The following is a 20825-nucleotide window of genomic DNA, read 5'->3' as shown; positions in this document are numbered from 1 at the left end:
GATTGCGCGGCGCAGGGAGACAATGTGGCACTCGAGACGGCGGACTATCCCAATGCGCGCCTTGCAGTTCCTGGGCGATAAGTGGAGCGACTGAGTGTAGGGGGGGCGGCCAGGAATGGACGACAGTGGCAGATATAGCGGGAGGTAGGAGGTAGGAGGCAGTTGATCGAAACTGAATTTATGTGTCGTGCATGGGGGTGTTTTGGCGGAATCTAGGTGAGGCTATTGAAACAGCAGCAGTAGGGCCAGGCAGTACAGATTCATAGTCTGTATATGACTGCAGGGACGAAGCAGAGGCTGAAGGATAGGGAAACGATATGAGGATAGAAATGGAGATGGATTGGTATAGAAGTTACTCCTCCTGTTGGGTGGCTTTGGGTTGGACGGACGTGGATGTGGTGGATGTGGTTCAGGTCAGTGGTGGATGAGCTGGGCCGGCCAGCCGGTCACCCCATTGGCTGGCGATTGTCCAACTGTCAATCGACCGTGCCTGCCTGCCTGCCTGCGCCTGCGCCTGCACTTGCACCTGCCTTTACACTCCCACTTCCAATTTCACTGCACCTACACCTGCTCCTGCCATCTGAAGCTCAATCCAAGTCCACCACATCACTTCTGTTCCTCCTCCTCTTCCTCCCAGGCACAGAGCAAGCCACCAACATTCATTCCTGCCCGTCAGTTCCTGTGCTGTCCGTTTCATCGCCACTCGACACCAATCATGTCCGTCATCATGGAAACTCCGGACAGCGAATACGCTCCCAAATTTGCTCCATTCTTTGGCATGGTAAGTGACGCTGACGCTCACCAACATGCAAGTAAAATGACTGACTATCTACCTAGGCCGGTATTGCCTTTGCTGTGCGTCCAGCCACGGACCCCCCCAAATGACTCTGAACTCAACCAGACTGATCCGAACTTCACAGATGATCTTTGGCTGCTTGGGCGCCGCCTATGGCACAGCAAAATCTGGAATTGGAATCGCAGGCGTCGGAACATATCGACCTGACTTGATTATGAAGGTAGCAACACACCACCACCACCTCCTCCTCCTCCACAACCCATCCCTCTAACCCATCCTCCAGTCTCTGATTCCCGTCGTCATGTCCGGTATCATCGCCGTCTACGCCCTGGTAATTGCGGTCTTGATTGCTGGTGACATGGGCCCTCCACCTCAGAACTACAGCTTATTCACGGGCTTCATGCACCTTGCCTCTGGATTAAGCGTTGGCCTAGCTGGTTTAGCAGCAGGATACGCTATTGGAATTGTGGGAGACATGGGTGTGCGCTCTTACATGCAGCAATCTCGCATCTTCGTCGGCATGGTCCTCATTCTCATCTTCGGTGAGGTTCTGGGTCTGTACGGTCTGATTGTCGGCTTGATACTGCATTCCAAGTCCTAGGTCTTGCAGCTTCCATGCCCACCCACTTGGGCATTTCGGCTATTTATTTATGCGGGGACATTTTAGAATCATTCTGCTAGGCAGTCAGTTCGGACCATGACCAACGGCAATATATCTTTGTACTACAACCCACGCTCATTGGCTCTCTCTTATTATCATACTATTGCAGGAACGTGCCCACGTTGCCACCAACATGCTCCAGATCGAGCAAGAAGGTATCATGCCCGAAGAGACTAAGATCTTCGCCCAACTCCACGTGCGTGACCTGCTTGTTGCCAGTCGCCCGCAGAGTATCAGCAATTTCTCGCTGTTGCCAGGCCGGAAATAAAATGTCACTCGCCACACCCAGAACAAGGACGGGATGCGATTTCAACGGAGCAAGACCTGCGATCAGATCCTGTGGCGGGCCCGCCAGAGCCCCTCCAGCAACAACTTCGTCCATGGGTGCACTGGCCGTTTGTTCTTCGTATTTTTGCGAGGGTAGAGTGAGACTACATGACGTATCATTCTGTACACCCTTCCCAGCACCCCTCGCAACCTTCATCCGGTTCTGCTCCCGTCTCGCTTTCGTGCGGTCTTGATGTTCATGTCCTAGGTCGAACAAGTCCATTGCCTTGGACACGTAGAGTAAAGAATTCGGATCATATTCCAGGGAGAATTTTTCACCCGCGTGGTCCAAGTACGTCTCGATGAGGAAGTCAGGGCACAGAGCAGGTTGCTTGCTGGGATCCGCACGCTGCCTTCCAAACCTGTTCTCCCACTCCGGCCCGCTCCGATAAGTCACAGTGGCGATCTCGCGCGCGAGTTTCATCCCCGAATGGGGTGGGATGCCATCGTAGTAAAACCCCCGATTCCACTTGGGATCCATCATTAACACCTGCCGCTGCGTGTGACGCATGGCGATGCTGTAAGGGTGACTCCTGGCGCAGCCGGAGATGCTGACAATCTTGCCTACCCGCTCCGGAAAGTGCACACCAAACGCCAGGCTCTGCATTCCGCCCATACTGGCACCGACGCTGGCGTAAAGCCGGTCGATGCCCAAGGTATCCAGGAGCCGCGCCTGTGCCCGGACCATGTCGTCCATGGTCAGGATTGGAAACCTCGTAGCATAGCGCTGGCCATCAGAAGGGTCGATAGATGAAGGCCCTGTCGATCCATAGCACCCTCCGATCACATTCGTGCATATGACGAAGTGCTTGCTTGTGTCGACTGGGAGTCCCGGACCGATAAATTTCTCCCACCAGCCGGGCCTGGGATTTGCCGCCGTGCTGTGCGCGTGGCTCGATGCCGACAGCCCGGTGTGGAGTAGGATGGCGTTGCTTTTGTCCTGGTTCAATGTCCCCCATGTCTCGTATGCGATTTCAAATTCAGGTAGCACACCACCCCAATCGAGAAGAAAGGGCTCCCGACTTTGGAAAATGAGATGTTTACCGGTCGTGTAGGATGGCTCCGGGCCCGACTGGTGTGATTTCCTCTGCAGGGCCAATGTCTTCATCTCCTGTGCGTCCAGGCATGGGAAGGACAATGCCGGGTTGCTGCTCGAATCTGCGGGAGCTTCCCATGTCTCTTCTTCCACCGCAGCTGCAGCTTGACCGTGGCGTGTAGCGTCTGTATGTAATGAGGCATGGCGGGCCAGAATGGGGCTTTGATGGGCTTGAAGCGAGCCGGAGTCTGGTCTCCCTTGCCTGAGGTTTGTTGTCGTGGAGGCACGAATGCTCAGTGACCTAGATCCACGACTGAGAAGGCGGGCAGCTATTTGTGCACCTCGAGGCGCCGCCATGTCGAAATGCTATGGGTGTTTGGGATGGAAAGATCGTGTGAAGAGGTCGGAGGGGTCTCCTCCGCCCTTACGAATTATATCAGAAGCAAATGCCATCGTGCTGGGGTCTCATCGGTCTCACAGGCGAATTGTGGAGGACATCGAGACAACCTTGAAATCACATCATCAGGAACCAATGAGAAGGAAAGGAGGCGACGAGAGCCCGTCCTTATGCTCCACCGAAGTCTGGGGCTCCTATGCGTGACAGTAGTACCTTTTGCGTACCGTACCGCGAATTCTTCACCTTTCCCCTTTACTCGTAGTATCGAGCGTAAAGCTATGTGCAGAGCGAGAAACATAGAGAATACCTTGTCTGTCTTTCTGCTTATTACCTTTTCCAGTAAGTATCGAACTATTGCCAAGTCGATGTGCACTTCAAATTCCAAGCCAGCTCCTCCAGGAATAAAATGTTCCACCAACCTCATACCACGTGAGTCCAAAGAGTTGGAACTCCGAGACGTGCTAGGCGTCATTCAAAGCTTCTTGCTCGCATTCGACGAGCTGTATAGTGATGTTGTCCATTACAAGACCGCACTGAATCATAGGGCCCAGATCCAAAGTGAATGCCATCCACGATCCTAGCGACAGTTCTTCCCTGTGCCACCCGGCGTTCACTTCTATGCCGGTGGCTTGAGAACTTTCACCTCACTCTCTGCCAAGGATGAATACGCAAGTGCGTCACCAAACACCGCGCCTGTTCCAATTCATGTTCTTACGTGCATGTCTATCTTCATGAGACATGAGTTCTGGCATTGATCTCGGGTACAGATTTACTGCCGACAGGAGCAACTTCTTCAAGAACGGAAACCCCAGGGCGAGGCTGGCATGTACGTATGGTGAGAGAAGGTTCTGAAAAGCTACTTCGATGCATATCAGGGGAAAGCTATCTTGGAACAGGGCATCGATGGACAGAATGGTACTTGAAGCCTGGCGATTCTGGGGCAACATCTCGCTGTAGGTCACGTCTCGTCGCATTTGTGACTTGGCGGGCACCAAGGGGCTTGCACCGCTAAACAATACTAGAAAGCTGGAAGGGGGTCAAGTAGAGGCAGCAAGCAAGTAGGCTTTCTCTAACTGAAATAACATTTGAGGCGCTCCAAGGGCGACGACACTCTGTGCGTGAGTCATGCTGATCTTCTGCAACCCAAAGTTGTTGCCACCGAACAAGATCAAGGTGACACACAATTTGCTGGCATCTGGTCAAGCATAACTTCGTACTGTCCTCCAATTCAAGGGAGACTGCTCGCCTGGACAGAAGTGAACATGAATATTCCAACCCAGCCAACCACATCTGTCGGTCAGTATACAATATCATAGCGTTGACGCTCCTTCTGCCCAACGCTTCGGTGGCCAAATCCTGTTATCGGCTGCAAATTGAAAATAACTTGGTTTGATTCTTGTGCGGTTTGTAGGCAATACTGGTATTTGCTCTCATTCCACCCTACAGCGCCAACTCACTAGGGAATCTAAGATTTGTCTCGGTCCTAACCACCTGGACAGCTCTGGAAATGAACGGGCTATCGGGTACTATCTCAGACAGGATACATAACACGACCTAGCCATTGAGATTATCGATAGGCCCCTTCTTGGACAGATTGTACCTGAAGAAGGTGCACCTGAACGTGCCGTAGTTCGTCGATCGTCATATGGTTTCGATGGTACAACGTCTGCAGCGTTCCCTGTCACACTTGATACATTTTGGAACGAGAGTCAGGTTGTATGGGCCTTCTCCACAGTGACAACAGTACCATGACTGCGGGTGGGCTCTTATAATAGGGGGAGAAGGCAACAGACCCGACGCTGGGATCCATTGTCGCTTGCGAAGACTGTCTTTTTGGAGGAGCTTATCGATACTACCATTGGTCGTGAAGCATTGCGGAAGCTTTTCGTCAAGAGAACAGGCCGCAACGAGAGCCGTAGCGTTCTGGGCTCGCGAAACACTGAGACAAGCGCATCAGCAATAGCAAATACAAAGCAGGGTCCGAGAAAGACATACCACATCGCTAAAGTTGACTTGAAATCTCGGGTGTAATGGGTTAACAATCTATAGCAGGGTTTGAGAAGACGAAAGACATCACAACGGGTGGCAGACCCGCCAGAAGTCTTATCACAGGTTATTGCGAAAGACAATCCGCCTTGTTGAGGCATTTTCAGTAGTAATTGCGGCTGTTCAATAGGATTACTGGAGGCTGAGCGGCGATTGCTGAGAGCTCATTACCAATAGGGTCCTATCACAGCATCGTAATCATTGGATTCAGCCGTTAAGAGGTAATTACCCATGAGGAGAATGGTGAAAATGAACCACTGCTGCGGAACTCGAGAAAAGTCAGGGGCGCAGACATGAGCGTTGGGAGCCATGCCACAGTGCTGCTGACGGGAACGGAAGATGCACACGGAATCACAAAAGTCCAAATTTCAAACGAGCCTAGAAGTCGTGGAAGTCGTGCGGGCCGTGCAGGTAAAGCAGTTTCATCTCTAGAGTATTTGCTCTAGATTCCATCTTTTACTAGTATACTTTGCCCATTAGTGCGGTATTTCCAGAGAGAATGAACGGAGACAGGGAATAAACAGCCACTCATAATGCCGAGAGAAAGACTGCGCACGAGAGAATGGGCACGGGACTGCGATATATCAGCAGGCTTCTCGCGCTCCATTGGATGGCCAAAGGCTTCTTCTTTGTGATTGTTGGATTTCCTGACCGGTTGTGAGGGACGGTAGCGTCTGCCTGGTAAGGCAACTGACTGCCATTGGACGAAGCCGAGATCTGGACAATCGAAAAGATTGAGAACTTTCAACACTATCTTGGAGATGAAGCTCATTTGATCATAGCCCCGGTGTAGACTATGATTAGTCATTGCTGTACACCAACGATGACCGGTCGTGGGTCGGGCGTAGACAGGACGAAATCTCCTACAGATTTGCAGACTTACGAAATGGAATCTGAAGGTAGATTTCGCTTACAAGCCGATGCTTCAGACCAGACTTGTCAAGCACTACACAGGCGAGCGCGATTTCGTGGCCGCTGATGATAGACCGGTTTGGTATTCAAGAATGAAGTGTCAAAGACGGGGTCAACGAGGGTTGGGACCGAGTCATGGTTGTCTGAGACTGTAGAGTAGGCGCAGAGGGTGTTGCCTTACTGCCACTTTCTAGAAGCCATTCTGCACAAGCATCTTCCAGTCGAATCTGATCACTTCCATCTTGGAGTTGAGTTGAGGCAGAGCACAATGCACCCAGGGAGGCAGGGTGTGATCTGCCATCCCTGGATGATCATCCGTGCCAAGGCTGAGTGCCCAGGATAGTCACGTGGACACGTGTGCCTACAACGGGGGCCAAGCGAGGCAGCCACGTTCGTGAGGTGAGGCCGGTGGAGAGAGCCACGAGTCCACAACCCAGTGTGTCAGGATGGGCAACTTCCAAGTTCCGGCGCCTCGTGCTATTCGTTCGTACCTTCCTACCATACAAACCTCCACCTCTCTTTACAAACTTCTTCCAACATCAAACAAATCGTTATTTCATCTTCACGCCCCAGGATAGTCTTTAGAAATTTCTTCCTACCACTCCAATACCAACAATTTCTACTTAGGATTCTCTTCAACGACAAATTAATCAATTCAGAAGCATCTTTAAAACTCGAATGCGATGTTTTCCTTTGACCTGGCAGGGTGGAAAGTTTAGCACACGTTAGTCTTCTTTAGTGAGCTGGTGAAACATCCATAGCGTACCGCGATGTTATATACATATTGCATTCCAAAAGGAGCTGAGAACTGCACGCGCGCAATCTCTTGACTCCACCTGCACCATGCGCAGATCTACCACGGAAAGCAAAGCCATTCGAGATCCCCAACTCACCTGTTGTAGATTCGTCTGGCAGACACCATTTTGCACTGCATCACTGTACAAAGTGGTCGAGAATGTGTGGCTATGAACCTAAGTAGTTGGCATTTGGACTGGCGAGACCAAAACCACATCAGAAGTCCCCGAAGGCAGCCAACGCAAACATCAGCCCAAAACTGATTTTGAAGGCTAGATTATCATTGATGGCGCTTCGGAGATTGATATTCTTGACATAGCTCTGTAAACGATCGATCGGGATCACGTTGTATCCTTTCCGAGCTGCGACCTGTCGATGGTATCAGACAATACTGTCAGCTGCTGTTCTATATGTTCTTTCTTAAAGCGGGTTTGCTGGAGCTTGAAAATACAGCTAGCCCACACAGCCCCCGAATGCCCACAAAACATACCTGTGAAAGCACGATGCCCAATCCAATCAGTAGGGTCAAACTGGTTGAGAATGCGCTGACCAGCACGCCGGCTCCTAGTCCCAATATCGCGCCGAGACTGATCTGCTTAACGGCCGCAGGATTCAGTGTCTTTCCATCCTTGGTCAGTGGCGTTTTGGCGTCGCGTGAGTGCGTGTAAGGGGAACTGCTGAACGAGGCAGAGTCGCCTGGTGGGCTGTAGGGGGAGCTGTCGAGGCGAACAACGGGACGAGGCTGCAAGAACGGAACCGATATCGAGAGCCCGAAGGCTATGAGTACTGGTCTAGACAAGATACCCTTGGATAGTGGGCGGGTCATCGCGGGGCGGATGGCGGTTCGGAGGAGCATTGCCTCGAGTTGTGATGGTGAAAGGTGGGAATGGACTGTGGATGAAAGGACTGGCCGCGACGGCAGTGTCAGGCGCAGCTCTGTATCGAATATGTGAAAGATTTTCCCGTTCCCTTGCGATCGATCTCAAAACGTTTGCTTTTCGACGGTAGCAGGAGTAGTGGAAGGATGGCTTCGTCGAAGAACGTCGTGTTCTGAAGGAGAAACCGCAGGGGGTGGCGGTCAGCTCCGATGATGTCACCGACGTGCCCCAAAATTCAGGCCGCCTTAAGTATGCGAACTATTCTGTGTTGCCGGTCCCAGACTGCCACTGGGACCACGAACCAGACCCTGTGGACTCGTTTAATACCATCATTATCGAAGGACTTAGTGACCTCGTCGAACACGCAATTCTCGTATGTCAGACTTATTTGATACTTTCAGAACACCTTGACTGATTTCATTCACCGCATTTCGGAAAACGTTCTCACCAGCCTGATACCGGCCCACTAAAATACATACATGCCGACAACCTGTCGACTGTGGAACCCTTCTCCACTGGCTACGGGACTGGATGGGGATCTAGATGCTTACCAGATGCTTTGAAACCAGAGTCCAGTAAGTTCAATAGCAAACATATAGCAAAACTGTCTTCAGCCATGATGTCAGTCCACCTCCGGAAGGGACCATGTCTAACCTTGTACAAGGCTGGCGTGGGAACATATATGCGTGAAGATTGCTTTCCGCCATCATCACAGCCATGGGCTCGACCGTAACAGCCCGCCTTGCAAATGCCCCGTATTTGTGGTCATACCGGAGCATAACTCGTCGCCCGGGAGATTTCGGTGTGCCCACCCCAGTGTCCTGTCCACTCTCCAACCCTTGCCGCCCCTGGGTGCTTTCCCGGGTCCGGGGAAAGGGGGGTATTTCCGAGTCCCCGTTTCCTCACCTTTCGAGTTCGTAGAGAGTATATATCATTCGAAGCCATCTCCACTGAATCGGTGATCCTTAGATTCTTGTCCTTCTGTGTGGATTTCCTTCTCTTCATCAAGCTGATTGAAACCCCCCGAACTCCAAAGACAGTTGTTCCCATCACGAATCACCTAGAACTTGTCTTACCCCAAGATTATGGGTTCAATAGCTCCCGCGGTGTTGAATGGCACCTCTCAACATGGTCAGGAGACAATTGAAATACCCCTGCTGATTGTAGGGGCCGGCCCAGCGGGTGCCTCTCTGGCGTGTTTTCTCTCACAACCACCATATTCCATGACGGGGCTTTTGATTGCTGCCGCGCCCACCACGTCGCAAACACCACGTGCACACATAACCAACCCGGCGGCATTCGAGTGTCTGCGAGACATCGATCTAGAGCAGACATGCTTGGAACAAGCCGTGGAAGGTGATTGTATGGTGCACACACGATGGTGCCACGACATGACGGGTGAGGAGTACGCCCGCATCTATTCGTGGGGTAACGACCCTAAGCGACACGCCGAATACGAGGGCGCAAGCCCTTGTCACCATGTGGACTTGCCGCAGACCGTCTTTGAGCCGATTGTCGTTCAAAGAGCCGCTGCACAAGGCTGGGATGTCAGATTTCGATCCAGCCTAGTGGAATTCGAGAGAGAAGCCGACGGCCGCATTCTTAGTCGAATCAGGGATGATCTCACAAAGACCGAATATTACGTCCGCTCGAAGTATCTCTTCGGCGCCGATGGTGCGCGGAGTCAAGTCATTCGTCAGTTACAGATCCCCATGATCAAGAAGCCTGGTCAAGGATTGGCACTTAATGTGTTGGTCAAAGTCGATCTGAGTGATTTTGTCGAGGCTAGGAAAGGGAACTTACACTGGGTTTTCCAACCGGATCAGGAGTATCCAGATTTTGCATGGAGTGGGCTGATTAGAATGGTTAAGCCGTGGAACGAGTACGACTTCCCCTTATAAGAAAGGCCACAATCACTATACATACTAACTGAATGGCACAGGTGGATGTTCATTCTCTTCCCAAAGCCAGGTGCCGAATTCAAAGAGCCGACACGCGAACAATATCTTCAAAGATGTAAAGAGATCGTTGGCCGTGACGACATCCCGATCGAAATCCTTGACATCTCCAAATGGAACATCAACGAGATCGTCGCCCAGCATTATTCCGATGGCAACATCTTCTGTCTTGGGGACGCAGTCCACAGACACCCGCCTTTCAACGGCTTGGGTTCCAACACATGCATTCAAGACGCATTCAATCTAGCGTGGAAGATTAAATATGTCGAGCAGGGCCTTGCCTCGTCCTCACTATTGGAGAGTTTCAGCACCGAGCGGCAGCCGGTCGGCTTGGGTATCGTCACCCGGGCGAACCAAGGCATTCGCGACCATATGCCAGTCTGGAAGGAAATGGGATTGATGGAAGAGACACCCGATCAGCGCATGAAGATCTTGAACAGCCTGAAGACAGCCACACCTGAGGCTCGCGAGCGGAGGAAGAGAGTCAACGCCGCGATCGAAGGCACAAGCCACGAATTCCACGGCATTGGCGTGGAAATGAACCACCAATACGACTCAAACGCGATTTACTTGGATGACGAGAAAAAGGCAGGCAGAAATAAACCCGAGTGGCCAGAAGACGCGGTCCTCCATCACCGCGTCAGCACGTATCCGGGACATCGGTTACCACATGCATGGCTGAACAAGACGATGCCGCTGAAAGACCAAATCTCCACCATCGATCTCGCCGGGCACGGAAAGTTCTCGCTCCTGACTGGAATCGGAGGTGAGAAATGGCTTGAAGCCGCTGGAAAAGTGGGCAAGGAGTTGGGTCTCGAGATCGATGCACATTCCATTGGTTGGGGCCAGGAGTGGGTGGACGTCTACCGGGACTGGTAAGTGCAATATCAATTCCTTTTTGGCCGCATCTTGTACTGACGAAAATAATCAGGGAGCGAAGACGAGAAGTCGAAGAAGACGGCTGTATTCTTGTCCGGCCAGATCGATTCATCGCTTGGCGATCGTTCAGCTCGGAGGACGACTGTGAGAGCAAGTTACGGACGGTGCTGAAGAGCGTCCTGGGTTTGTAATATTGTTACGCCTTCTTTGCTGCATTGCGTGAGCGTTGTACTGGTACTTGAGTATGGTCGGTCCGAACAAAGAGCATCTATCAGCATTGCTCCGTCCGTTTTCGATCCTCTGGCTGTTCAAGCAAAGGGCAGATATGAAAGGGATTATTACCTCAGCTAGGGAAGAAACCATCGAGATTTGTGTTAATATACATTTTGCTTTCGCGAACTCGTCTGACTGTGCCATTTACCGTTCCATCATGACCTATGATGGCGTGAACAGTGCCCCCGCTACATCTTCAATGCCCCGAGGCTTTCTGCCCAACAACGTCTCCAGGAGCGGGTCAACGACTGAGGCTTCGCCCTGCGCCAGTCCGTCGTGCCAGCCGGCCCAGCTCTCAATGACCCAAAAGCTCTCTTCAGGTAAACTCTTCTTCTCGAATTTATGATATCTGGCCGCCTTCTCCTTCCCCACCACCTGCACGTCGACTTTCCTGCCCGCATACTTTTCCACTAGGCTCGCAATACCAGATATCGTCACTACCTGGGGTCCCGTCAAGCGCAACGTCTGCCCGATATACTGTTGGTAGTCAGCGAGGATCCTTGCCGTGCCCTCACCCAGGTCATCCCACGAGACCCAGGCCACCGGCCCGTCATTGGGGATCACGAAGCGCAGACTGCTTTGGTCCCCCTTGGCGAACTTCTGAGACTGGTACCCGGCGTAGAGCCACCAGCTCTCGGTGTATATACCTTCCCGGATAATGACATACGGGATCCCGCACTGCGACAGGTACTCGATGGTCTTGATGTGCGCCTGCTGCACGCCAGCGACGGACTGCAGCCCAGTCTCGCCTCCGAACATGAGACTCGTGTAGATGATGGTCTTGACGCCAGACAATTTGGCCGCCTCGATTGCCCGCTTGTGGTGGAGCCAGCGGTCCACGGCTGGTGATGGGAACGAGACCAAAAAGAGGGCGTCCGCGCCCTGGAATGACGAGACCAGTGATTCGGAAGAGGTGAAATCACCCTTTCGGATCTCGATCCGAGCATCCTTCGCTCGCGAAGAGACTTTGTCCGGGCTGTTGGAGGAAATGATCAGTTCAGATGGAGGAATCAATTTGAGATCTAGCAAAGCGTCGAGCACCCGTGATCCTAGATGACCAGTAGTGCCGGTGAGCACAAGCATGGTGGTGATGCTATTGGATCCAAAAGTCGATGATGCTCGTTCGGGCGACTATCGCATACGATTGTGCCTTCGCTTGAAGTTCATCAACAGGAGGACTACCAGGTATGCTGGAGATATCAGGCCGCAAGGTTGTGGCTTGATTTGATGCAGAAGACTGGCGAACCACGATTCGTAGTTCAATTGATCAAACATGCAGTTGGTTTATTCTTTCACTACGTCAGTCCTATGCATATGAGCAAGAAGGCCGTTGAAACGCTAAGAACGGTCTGCTCCAGACTTGGACAGTGGGCTCGGCCCTAATGACGTTATTCTGTCTAGCTGCGTTGGCGTTTCGGCAGTTGTTGAGTCGTTGGACTCGGTGCCGCGCGATGATTCTCTCCCTCACGAGATCCAGAAAGTAATCTCACAAAAAAGGAAACAAATGATCCCGGTGCAAAGCTTTCCCGCATCATCGATACTCCCTCATTAAAAAAAGACGAGACTTCCTTCGCGACCCGAGTTCCAAGACATAATTACAAGACAAAACGGTCGCCAACCCGTCCCTGGCGCCTTGGATGCATGGATGTTAGAGTGGACGACATGGGGCCTGAAGCTGGGGGAACTAAGGGGTGCAGGGAGACTTGCACGCGAGGTTCCTGGTACTCCGTATGGAGTATGTACTTTTCAATAGTTTACTTGGCGCCAACAGTCCTCCGTATTCCGTACGGAGGAGCGAGAGGCGGCAATGCCACCTGGCCGTCGGAGAAACACATCCAACGAAGGAGTGTAGCTCATGCATGTGGGCATGTCCCCGTGAGTAGCCCTGGGTAATAATGGTCTACTGCCAGGTTGTAGAAGACTGAGGACTCCAGAGCGCACCGACCGAAACCATGTCAGTTGCAGAGTGTCTGACGGTCTGGCAAGAGTAACAACAACCCAAGTGGCTAGTCTCCGCAGCTGACAAAGGACACAAAGTCTACATTCTGGCACCCAAGAGACGTACGTACTGTACTGTTCCAGCGCGGCCCTTGCGTCCGTCGTCGAGCGTGGCTTTGCTCCATACAGCATGGGTCGAGACACCCCAGCCACCCCTCGTAAATAGTCATCAAAAGCAATCGAATAAATGCTAGTCTATTCATGCAACATGATCATTCCACCTGCACGCCAATGGCACTGTGAGGCGTCCATGACGTGGTTTTGTACAATAGTATTCGCAGACTGATCTCTGCTCAATTGTGTTCCGTAACTCTGAAGGATTTGACCATGTCCCATCCCCGAGTATTTTTTTAGCGCTTTTCGACCGTCATGTGCTCGACGGTAAAGGTCACGTCTCGTCTGATCTCGTTGACAGCTCGATCGTATCTGGCAGAGCTGGTGGAAGACCCATCTCCATGCACTCCATCCATCTGTGATCCTCCCCGCTCGAGTTCTTGCAATGAAGTGGTCACCATCGACTTGCTGATGGGATATGTGTCGAGATCAAGGTCATATTCTTTGGAAAAGTCCATGTTGTTGTTGCGCGTGGGTTTGCTGGAGTGATTACCCCAGTTATTTGTGTTTCCCTGTGATGTTGGCTTCGTGCCCTTTCTGCTGGTGCCAATCTTCGATAGAATCGGGAAGATCTCGCGCAGAAAAACCCATATTCCAGGCAGAGTTGTAACGTAGACGGCAACCGACGCCTCACGGAAATACCAATTCATGTAGACGTATGAAATGAGGGATGGGACAAGACAATAAATCGCACGAAGGATCGCAGCAATGATGACGAATGTTCCCATGCCGAAGATGACACCAAGGATTGCTTTTTGCTGAAGAGACAGTAGGGCGTTGAGCACCGGCGGTATGCCGATGGCGAGGATCAAGATATCCGTGGATATGTTGAACACCGCATTGACAATCTGGTAATACTCGTAGGTTGAACATTGTGCTAAGGGACATGGTCAGTAACAATTCAAGGGGCCAAAGATGGGGACTTACGATTGACGGGTGGGACAGCCCAGTACTGAGAAAGAGGCCGACAGATGAGAAACAAAGCCAGTTCGTCGCCAATGAATGCTAATACAACCCACACCATCACACCATTAAGCAGTTTCCGCGCCCGCAGGCCATCACTATTCAATCTGCGTCAGCTGTTGAGTCTTGCATGCTGTCATGATGCTCTTACGTGACTCTGGTGTAGAGTATGAGCATAGCAGCCTTCATACTCCAAATGGTGAGTAGCATAGCATGCTCAGACACGAACACCCATTTGCTTCCATTCACACGCTGAGCAGTGATGGCAGGTGTCAGGGCAGCCTCTTCCTCTGGTGTCATCAAGTTGGACCCTGCACCAGTTGCCATTTCATTGAATGAGACGCATAACATCGTATACGCGAACAAACCAAATGCGATGAAGCCGTCGTCGAGTTGGAGGTTTCGAATGCCAACTCGTCGCACTTTGGAATATCTGGTACATACATTTGACCGATTAGATCTCTGTGGCCCAAGCCTGGTGTGGATATCGGTATGACTTGAAAGGTACTCACAATCGCAAAACGATGAAGAGTGCTCCAACACCATATAAACTCCATGATTCTGGCACGAAGCCTGGGTTTGGGGACTGGTTCGACATCCTTTGTTTGATGGCTACAGCTATGGCGGGCAGGCAAAATTTGGTATTGGGTGCGCCAGGGATGCAATAATATTATTGATATGCACCACGGTCAGGACTCATGAACCTACTTCTAAGTTCTGGCTTTCTGAGGCGATCGTGTACTGGCTAAATTATCGCACTATCGGGTTCCAGTGTTCCCGTCCGCTTTCGGTGCGAGCTCCATCGTCTCGGTCCTTAGAATACTTGGGACACATCCAGTCTTGGACCTATTTTCAAACTGATTGTAACACCCTTTCTGCAAATGAAAAGGAGGATCGCGGGAAACTGCCCCGGCTCACGAGGTGGTGGGGCGGTTGAAAAACTTTGCTCACGCCCAGGGCCACCAAAATCTCGACGTTGAGACAAGGTTCCTGAGAGCATTCAGAGGAAGTGGCTAGAGGGTTATCGCGCGGATTCGGGGATGCAGGTACCAGTACGTAAGGGAAAGCTGGTTGCAACCATTGATGGCAGCTTGGTCAACATGTTTCCGCCTGGGCTCCCCGTAGCGGGAGCGACAGACGAACGAGCAGAGCAGGTGTCTCGGATGGGCGCTATCCCCTGCTAGAGTCTGGCGGTAAGGATATTGAGAAACCTCGTATGAGTCCTGTAGCATTAAATGTGGATTAAACAAACCCAATGACAAGCCATCCCATAGCTTCTTTCACCATGAGCATTGTGGAAGCCCGGTGGCTGTCCGTCAGCGCGGTTCAGTGTGGCGGGCAAAACTGAAGGATGGTAGTCCCTTTTCCGGACGGTAGCACGATTGAGCCATCATTAGTCCCAGTCAGGGTTCGACGAGTGACTGGGATTCATGGATGTCAAATTTCCAGAGGGATGGTTAATCAACATGGGCTGGATTCGTGAAGAACCGTCAAGTAACTCTCATGACTGAGCTCTGAACGAGACGATGCAGTCTTGGCGCCGCCTTGGCCCTCCACTCACGTGCCCACAATTTTACGAAAGGTGGAATCATTTGATCGCCCCCCTTGCCATTCTGATAACACCACCCGACTCCACGAGTCCGCATGAGCGCACACGATATGCTACGTACCTATGTACATGATGACTTTTCCCGGAGCCCCACTTCTCCGGGCCATTTGCTGCTTCCGATGCAGAGCTGCCGGTCAATCACCGAGGGAGCTACCTTAATTCTTCAAGGCTCCTCCCAGGAGAGCGAGTAGGGACTCAGTATGGAGTGCGAGTGCCTTTGGCCCCTTTGTCGAATCATGAAATCGCAGCCACCAGCAGGCCATGGCCATGGACAGCCACTTGCAACTGCAGCGCCTCCACTTGGCTAGCGATGATCTCCGACCTTGATTCGCTTCGAGAGGCCTTCCATTGTGCTTCGCTGACAGATTCCAGATTCCACTGCCACGTTCATGCCATGGGCTAGATGTTAGGACCATCAAGGTTTAGTTGGAATGTTGTCGCCTGGCGTGGGCATCCTGCGATCAGTTCCACGCATGCAGAGCCTGTCAACCCGCCGATCACTTTTTCCTTTTAATATTGTAGATATTCCCTTGTATTCTTCATTGTTGCGCCTTTTATCTGTGTTATCATCTTCACGCCCCTCACAACATGTCGGAGGCCAAACAACCCGTCCAGGATCAAGAGTCGGCGACTTCTTCCCAAGCCACACCCAACGATGGCGGCCTTGTCAACGCCTCCGGACACGTACAAGAGCTCCAGAGAAACTTTTCTCTTCTATCCCTAGCCGGCGTTGGATTGGTTGTCGGCAATGTATGGCCAGCAATCGGCGGGTCAATTCTCGTTGCCATCTTCAATGGTGGTCCACCCGGCGTTCTCTATGAATTCATCGTGGTCTCTGTATTCTACTGGACTGTCGCTGCTTCGATTGCTGAGCTGGCCTCGGCGATTCCTTCTTCTGCTGGTGTGTACCACTGGGCGAGTGTTACCCCCGGAAAGAAATGGGGTCGGATTGTTGGCTTCTATGCAGGCTGGTGGAATACCCTCGCCTGGATCCTTGGTGCTGCCTCAATGACAGCAATTTTTGTATGTGCAACCACTCCAGAACTGTTGGAAGTTTGAAGCTCATGATATGCCTTGCAGTCCAACACTATCGTCCAGATGTATGCTTTGAAGCACCCTGATTTTACTGCGGAGGCCTGGCACGTTTTCGTGACCTATGTCATCACAACCTGGATTGCATGTGCCTTGGTCTGTTTCTTCAACAATGCCATGCCCTATCTGAATCAAATCGGAATCTTTTTCATCCTTGCCGGCTTCATCATCACAGTGATCGTCTGGTAAGTATCTTCTACACTGTGAAACCGTCACATTTGATCTGACATCTTCTTTAGCGCCGTTATGCCCGGGCGAGGTGGTCGTCCTGGTCACGCAACATCTGCCTTTGTCTGGAAGGATTGGACCGCCGAAATTGGATATCCAAGTGGATTCGTGTTTGTTGCGGGCATGCTCAATGGTGCTTACAGCGTCGGAACACCGGACACAACGACCCATCTCGCTGAAGAGATTCCTTATCCACAACGCAACGTTCCGATCGCTATCTTTTGCCAAGTCAGCATTGGATTTGTCACCGGCCTTGCTTATTTGATTGCAATCATGTACGCCATTAACGACTACGACGCACTGTTCGAATCGCCATATCCGATTGCCGAGATCTATCGACAAGCGACTGGCTCCGCTGATGGTGCGATCGGACTGTTGGCTCTTGTTATGATCTGCATCGGCATTTGCGTGGTTGGGTTATATATCACCAGCGGGCGAACACTGTGGGCTTTATCTCGTGATGGAGCAGTCCCATTCCCCAGGATTGTCAGCAAAGTTTCAGAACGATTCGGAATGCCCTTCAATGCCACTGTCATTGTGGCCATTATCGTAACTGTTCTTGGAGCTATCTACGTTGGCAGCACTACTGCATTCAACGCTTTCGTCGGCTCATTCGTGTTGATGTCTTCTTCGTCCTACATCGCAGCGATCCTTCCCAACCTCCTGACCGGCCGAAAGAACATCGAAGTATATGGCCCTTTCGAATTGAAAGGTTGGAAAGGATATGTCTTGAATGCCATCGCCTGCTCATACATGATTGTGTGGTTCGTGATCTACTGTTTCCCATACGCCTTACCAACGGACGCAAAATCCATGAACTATGCTTCTCTCATATGGGGCGGTTTTACGATTTTGGTATCTGCTTGGTGGTTCTTGGGTGCAAGGCGCCACTACGAAGGCCCTCCGATGGTCAGGGATGGAGGACATGCCACTTTGGCTGATACCATGAAGAAGGTCGACTCCCATATTCAGCGGGCCGCAAGTGTCAAATCTAATACAGTAGGATAGAAGAGAGTTGAGATATTTGAGTGCATGCACGCATGGAACATCTTGTCGACACTTAAGAGAGTGAATTGAGCTATAGAATAAGACATAATCGAGAGTTTTTGATGACAAAGTGAATATTCTTTTGTTGTGTTGGAGTCTATCTTTCCTCGCAACCGACACACTGGGGTGTCCACAAACTCAAGTTGCTCCTCAGAAGCGTACGTTCCAGCAGCATCGGGTTTAAGTACCGAATCGTTATTTAACGTCGTGCATCTGAACCAGGAAAGCCTTGAACGGCCTTGACCAACTGAGGACAGCGCTCTGTGTCTTCGTGAGCCATGCAACATAGACCTTTCAAAAATAAAAAATGAAACTACCATGTTATGAGTTTCCCATCGCCATTAGCCACGCGCCGAACCGTGGATCATCCCTTTCCTCGTGTCCACCATCGCCAGGCACTCGTAATTTGTTCTTGGTAGATGGTAATCAGTTCCTCACTCATTGGTGGGACGCAAAGTTATGACGACGGTGCCTCGCCTCGAGTCTGGGGGTCCACAAATATGTCCGTAGCGAGTCGACAAAGCGCTTTGTATTCACCTGGAAGCACTTGAGGCTGTTTCCCACTCTAGTCTTGCCAGCGGAACGAAGGGCTCCGATGCTTCAAGCCTCAATGTCTACCTATTTGCGGAGTATCTGATGATGTTCCAATTCTTTCCGGCCGTGGTGGTTTGGAACAAGGATGGATGGAACGGCGAGAGTGGTCTGACCCGAGCCCGACGCCCCCGGAACACGCCTATTTTCATCATTTCGACATCTCCACAGCTTTTAAAACCCAACGTACTTCCGCGGCCGACTTTTCATCTCCATTTTCTCTATCTTTCGTCTGTTATCAATGCATCTATATTGACTGGCCTTACATAGATGTGTATGAATCCGTCCACCACTCGGTGAATGGAGAAGTTATTTTCAAACACGTACCGGTATCATGTGTCCACCAACTGTCGTTGCTTCGTAGCGCGACTGCATAGGGTAATATCCAGATCTATGACTGGAAATGGATCAATACAGTGACTAACAATTGATTTCCTCTTCCGCGGAGCTGGCCAGTCTTTGTCCAAGCTTTTGCAAGACAAACTTGAAGGGTTTGTGTACCACCACTGCCGTGGTAATACAAAATTGATTTAGTGGCGATACTTCCTATGCGGTGTTAAATGTTAAGGTGGCCTGACGTCGCCCAAATTCTTACGTACATGGCACATACCATCCACTTCCCTATTTGTTCCATATCCCTATCCCCTAGAGCCTCGAGCCTCGTTGATTATATATAATCTCTCGCTATTGACCAGGCTCCAGACACGATGTCCAGCACAACTTCACAGTTATTGAGACATGCTTGCGCGCTTCACCATAACTCGAGCCCTCGCAACCGCCACAAATAGTGCGAGAACCACTGCCCAAGGTAGTGCAGTTGCTGCAGCGTTAGCATTCAACTCCAAGGCCTCTTTCCACTCATCGCCGTCTAAAATGGGCTTAACTCCCGAGCAAGAGGCGATCGTAAAGTCGACAGCGCCCGTTCTTGCACAGCATGGTACTGCCATTACCACCCATTTCTACAAGCGAATGCTCTCCCATCATCCTGAGCTCCGAAATATATTCAACGCTGCACATCAGGGGACGGGGACGCAACCTGCAGCTCTTGCACACGCCGTCTGGGCGTACGCTGAGAACATCGACAATCTTGGTGCCTTGACCACAGCTGTCTCTCGCATAGGACATAAACACGCCAGCTTAGGAATCACGCCGGACCAATATCCCATTGTCGGTGAGAATCTCCTGGCATCCCTCAAAGAGGTCCTGGGCGATGCGATCACAGAACCAATTGTCGATGCCTGGGGCGCCGCATACCAACAACTCGCTGACATCTTCATCAATTTCGAGCGCGATCTGTACCAGAAAGCCAAGCAGACTCCCGGAGGTTGGAATGGCTGGCGCAAATTCCGCGTGGCGAAGAAAGTCCCGGAAAGCGATGAGATTGTCTCCTTCTATCTTGAACCTCTAGATCAGGGGAAGCTACCGCCATTCATCTCTGGCCAGTACATCTCAGTCAGGGTATGGGTACCCGAATTGGGAGTATATCAGCCCCGCCAGTACAGTTTGTCCGATGCTCCTGATGAAAAACACTTTCGCATCTCAGTCAAGAAGGAGGCCGCACAGGGAGCCGACAAACCAGCGGGGCGCATTTCCAATGTCCTTCACCAAGATACCCCCGAAGGCGCCGAGATCGACGTGAGCAACCCATACGGAGACTTCACACTCGACGTCGAGACCAACGCTCCAGCCGTACTCATCAGTGGCGGTGTCGGCCTCACCCCTATGATTTCGATGCTGGGAACTCTAGTTGAAAGCGCCAAATCGCGACAAGTCGTGTTCGTCCACGCCGTCCGCAACGGCAAAGTTCACGCCATGAAAAAGTATCTTTCGCTCATCATGCAGGAAAACCCTCAAGTGTCAAAAGCCATCTTCTACGAAGAAGTCGGGGGCACTGACGAGAAAGGTCTTGATTACGACCACGAAGGCCGCATCGATCTCCATAGCATCAAGGATCAAGTCCTGCTTCCAAACGCAGAGTACTACCTATGTGGGCCGATCCCTTTCATGCAGGAGCAACAGAAGAATCTCGAGGCTCTCGGTGTCCCCAAGGAGAAGATTCATTCAGAGGTGTTTGGATCTGGAATCATTTAGATTTAGATTTTTTAGCCTCGAAGCGGCACTCTCTAGAATGACGACCGTGCGGGTTCTCGAGGATAAATTAACGGCATGTTGCGGCTTCGGACGGGAAAAAATCTATAAATTTGCGGACACCTGGATTTGCTCGT

The 20825-nt window shown here is 51.5% G+C and overlaps 8 protein-coding genes across 8 annotated transcripts; 4 read left to right on the top strand and 4 right to left on the bottom strand.

The window, feature by feature from the left end:
- Positions 1–920: 920 nt before the first annotated feature.
- Positions 921–1397, top strand: A1O9_03061 (V-type H+-transporting ATPase 16kDa proteolipid subunit; the record flags this gene model as incomplete). The annotated part of the gene is made up of 2 exons (XM_013408630.1): positions 921–1016; positions 1080–1397. 2 exons carry the CDS (start codon positions 921–923, stop codon positions 1395–1397), a joined length of 414 nt encoding a protein of 137 aa, XP_013264084.1.
- A 160-nt stretch (positions 1398–1557) lies between these two features.
- On the bottom strand, positions 1558–3177 carry A1O9_03060 (homoserine O-acetyltransferase; the record flags this gene model as incomplete). Its single annotated transcript, XM_013408629.1, has 1 exon — positions 1558–3177. The coding sequence occupies one exon, from the start codon at positions 3175–3177 to the stop codon at positions 1558–1560; it is 1620 nt and encodes a 539-aa protein (XP_013264083.1).
- Positions 3178–7186: 4009 nt separating this feature from the next.
- A1O9_03059 (uncharacterized protein) lies at positions 7187–7796 on the bottom strand (the record flags this gene model as incomplete). The annotated part of the gene is made up of 2 exons (XM_013408628.1): positions 7187–7339; positions 7461–7796. 2 exons carry the CDS (start codon positions 7794–7796, stop codon positions 7187–7189), a joined length of 489 nt encoding a protein of 162 aa, XP_013264082.1.
- Positions 7797–8933: 1137 nt separating this feature from the next.
- On the top strand, positions 8934–10876 carry A1O9_03058 (uncharacterized protein; the record flags this gene model as incomplete). The annotated part of the gene is made up of 3 exons (XM_013408627.1): positions 8934–9730; positions 9791–10681; positions 10738–10876. The coding sequence occupies 3 exons, from the start codon at positions 8934–8936 to the stop codon at positions 10874–10876; spliced, it is 1827 nt and encodes a 608-aa protein (XP_013264081.1).
- A 244-nt stretch (positions 10877–11120) lies between these two features.
- On the bottom strand, positions 11121–12041 carry A1O9_03057 (uncharacterized protein; the record flags this gene model as incomplete). The annotated part of the gene is made up of 1 exon (XM_013408626.1): positions 11121–12041. One exon carries the CDS (start codon positions 12039–12041, stop codon positions 11121–11123), a length of 921 nt encoding a protein of 306 aa, XP_013264080.1.
- Positions 12042–13306: 1265 nt separating this feature from the next.
- A1O9_03056 (uncharacterized protein) lies at positions 13307–14631 on the bottom strand (the record flags this gene model as incomplete). Its single annotated transcript, XM_013408625.1, has 4 exons — positions 13307–13947; positions 13998–14131; positions 14185–14466; positions 14546–14631. The coding sequence occupies 4 exons, from the start codon at positions 14629–14631 to the stop codon at positions 13307–13309; spliced, it is 1143 nt and encodes a 380-aa protein (XP_013264079.1).
- A 1599-nt stretch (positions 14632–16230) lies between these two features.
- On the top strand, positions 16231–17970 carry A1O9_03055 (uncharacterized protein; the record flags this gene model as incomplete). Its single annotated transcript, XM_013408624.1, has 3 exons — positions 16231–16665; positions 16723–16919; positions 16974–17970. 3 exons carry the CDS (start codon positions 16231–16233, stop codon positions 17968–17970), a joined length of 1629 nt encoding a protein of 542 aa, XP_013264078.1.
- A 1368-nt stretch (positions 17971–19338) lies between these two features.
- A1O9_03054 (nitric oxide dioxygenase) lies at positions 19339–20691 on the top strand (the record flags this gene model as incomplete). Its single annotated transcript, XM_013408623.1, has 1 exon — positions 19339–20691. The coding sequence occupies one exon, from the start codon at positions 19339–19341 to the stop codon at positions 20689–20691; it is 1353 nt and encodes a 450-aa protein (XP_013264077.1).
- Between the last annotated feature and the right edge of the window lie 134 nt (positions 20692–20825).

This window comes from Exophiala aquamarina (assembly GCF_000709125.1).
Source record: "Exophiala aquamarina CBS 119918 chromosome Unknown aczIA-supercont1.2, whole genome shotgun sequence".
In the NCBI taxonomy this organism is placed as follows: domain Eukaryota; kingdom Fungi; phylum Ascomycota; class Eurotiomycetes; order Chaetothyriales; family Herpotrichiellaceae; genus Exophiala; species Exophiala aquamarina.
This window is presented reverse-complemented; position numbering and strand designations above follow the sequence as displayed.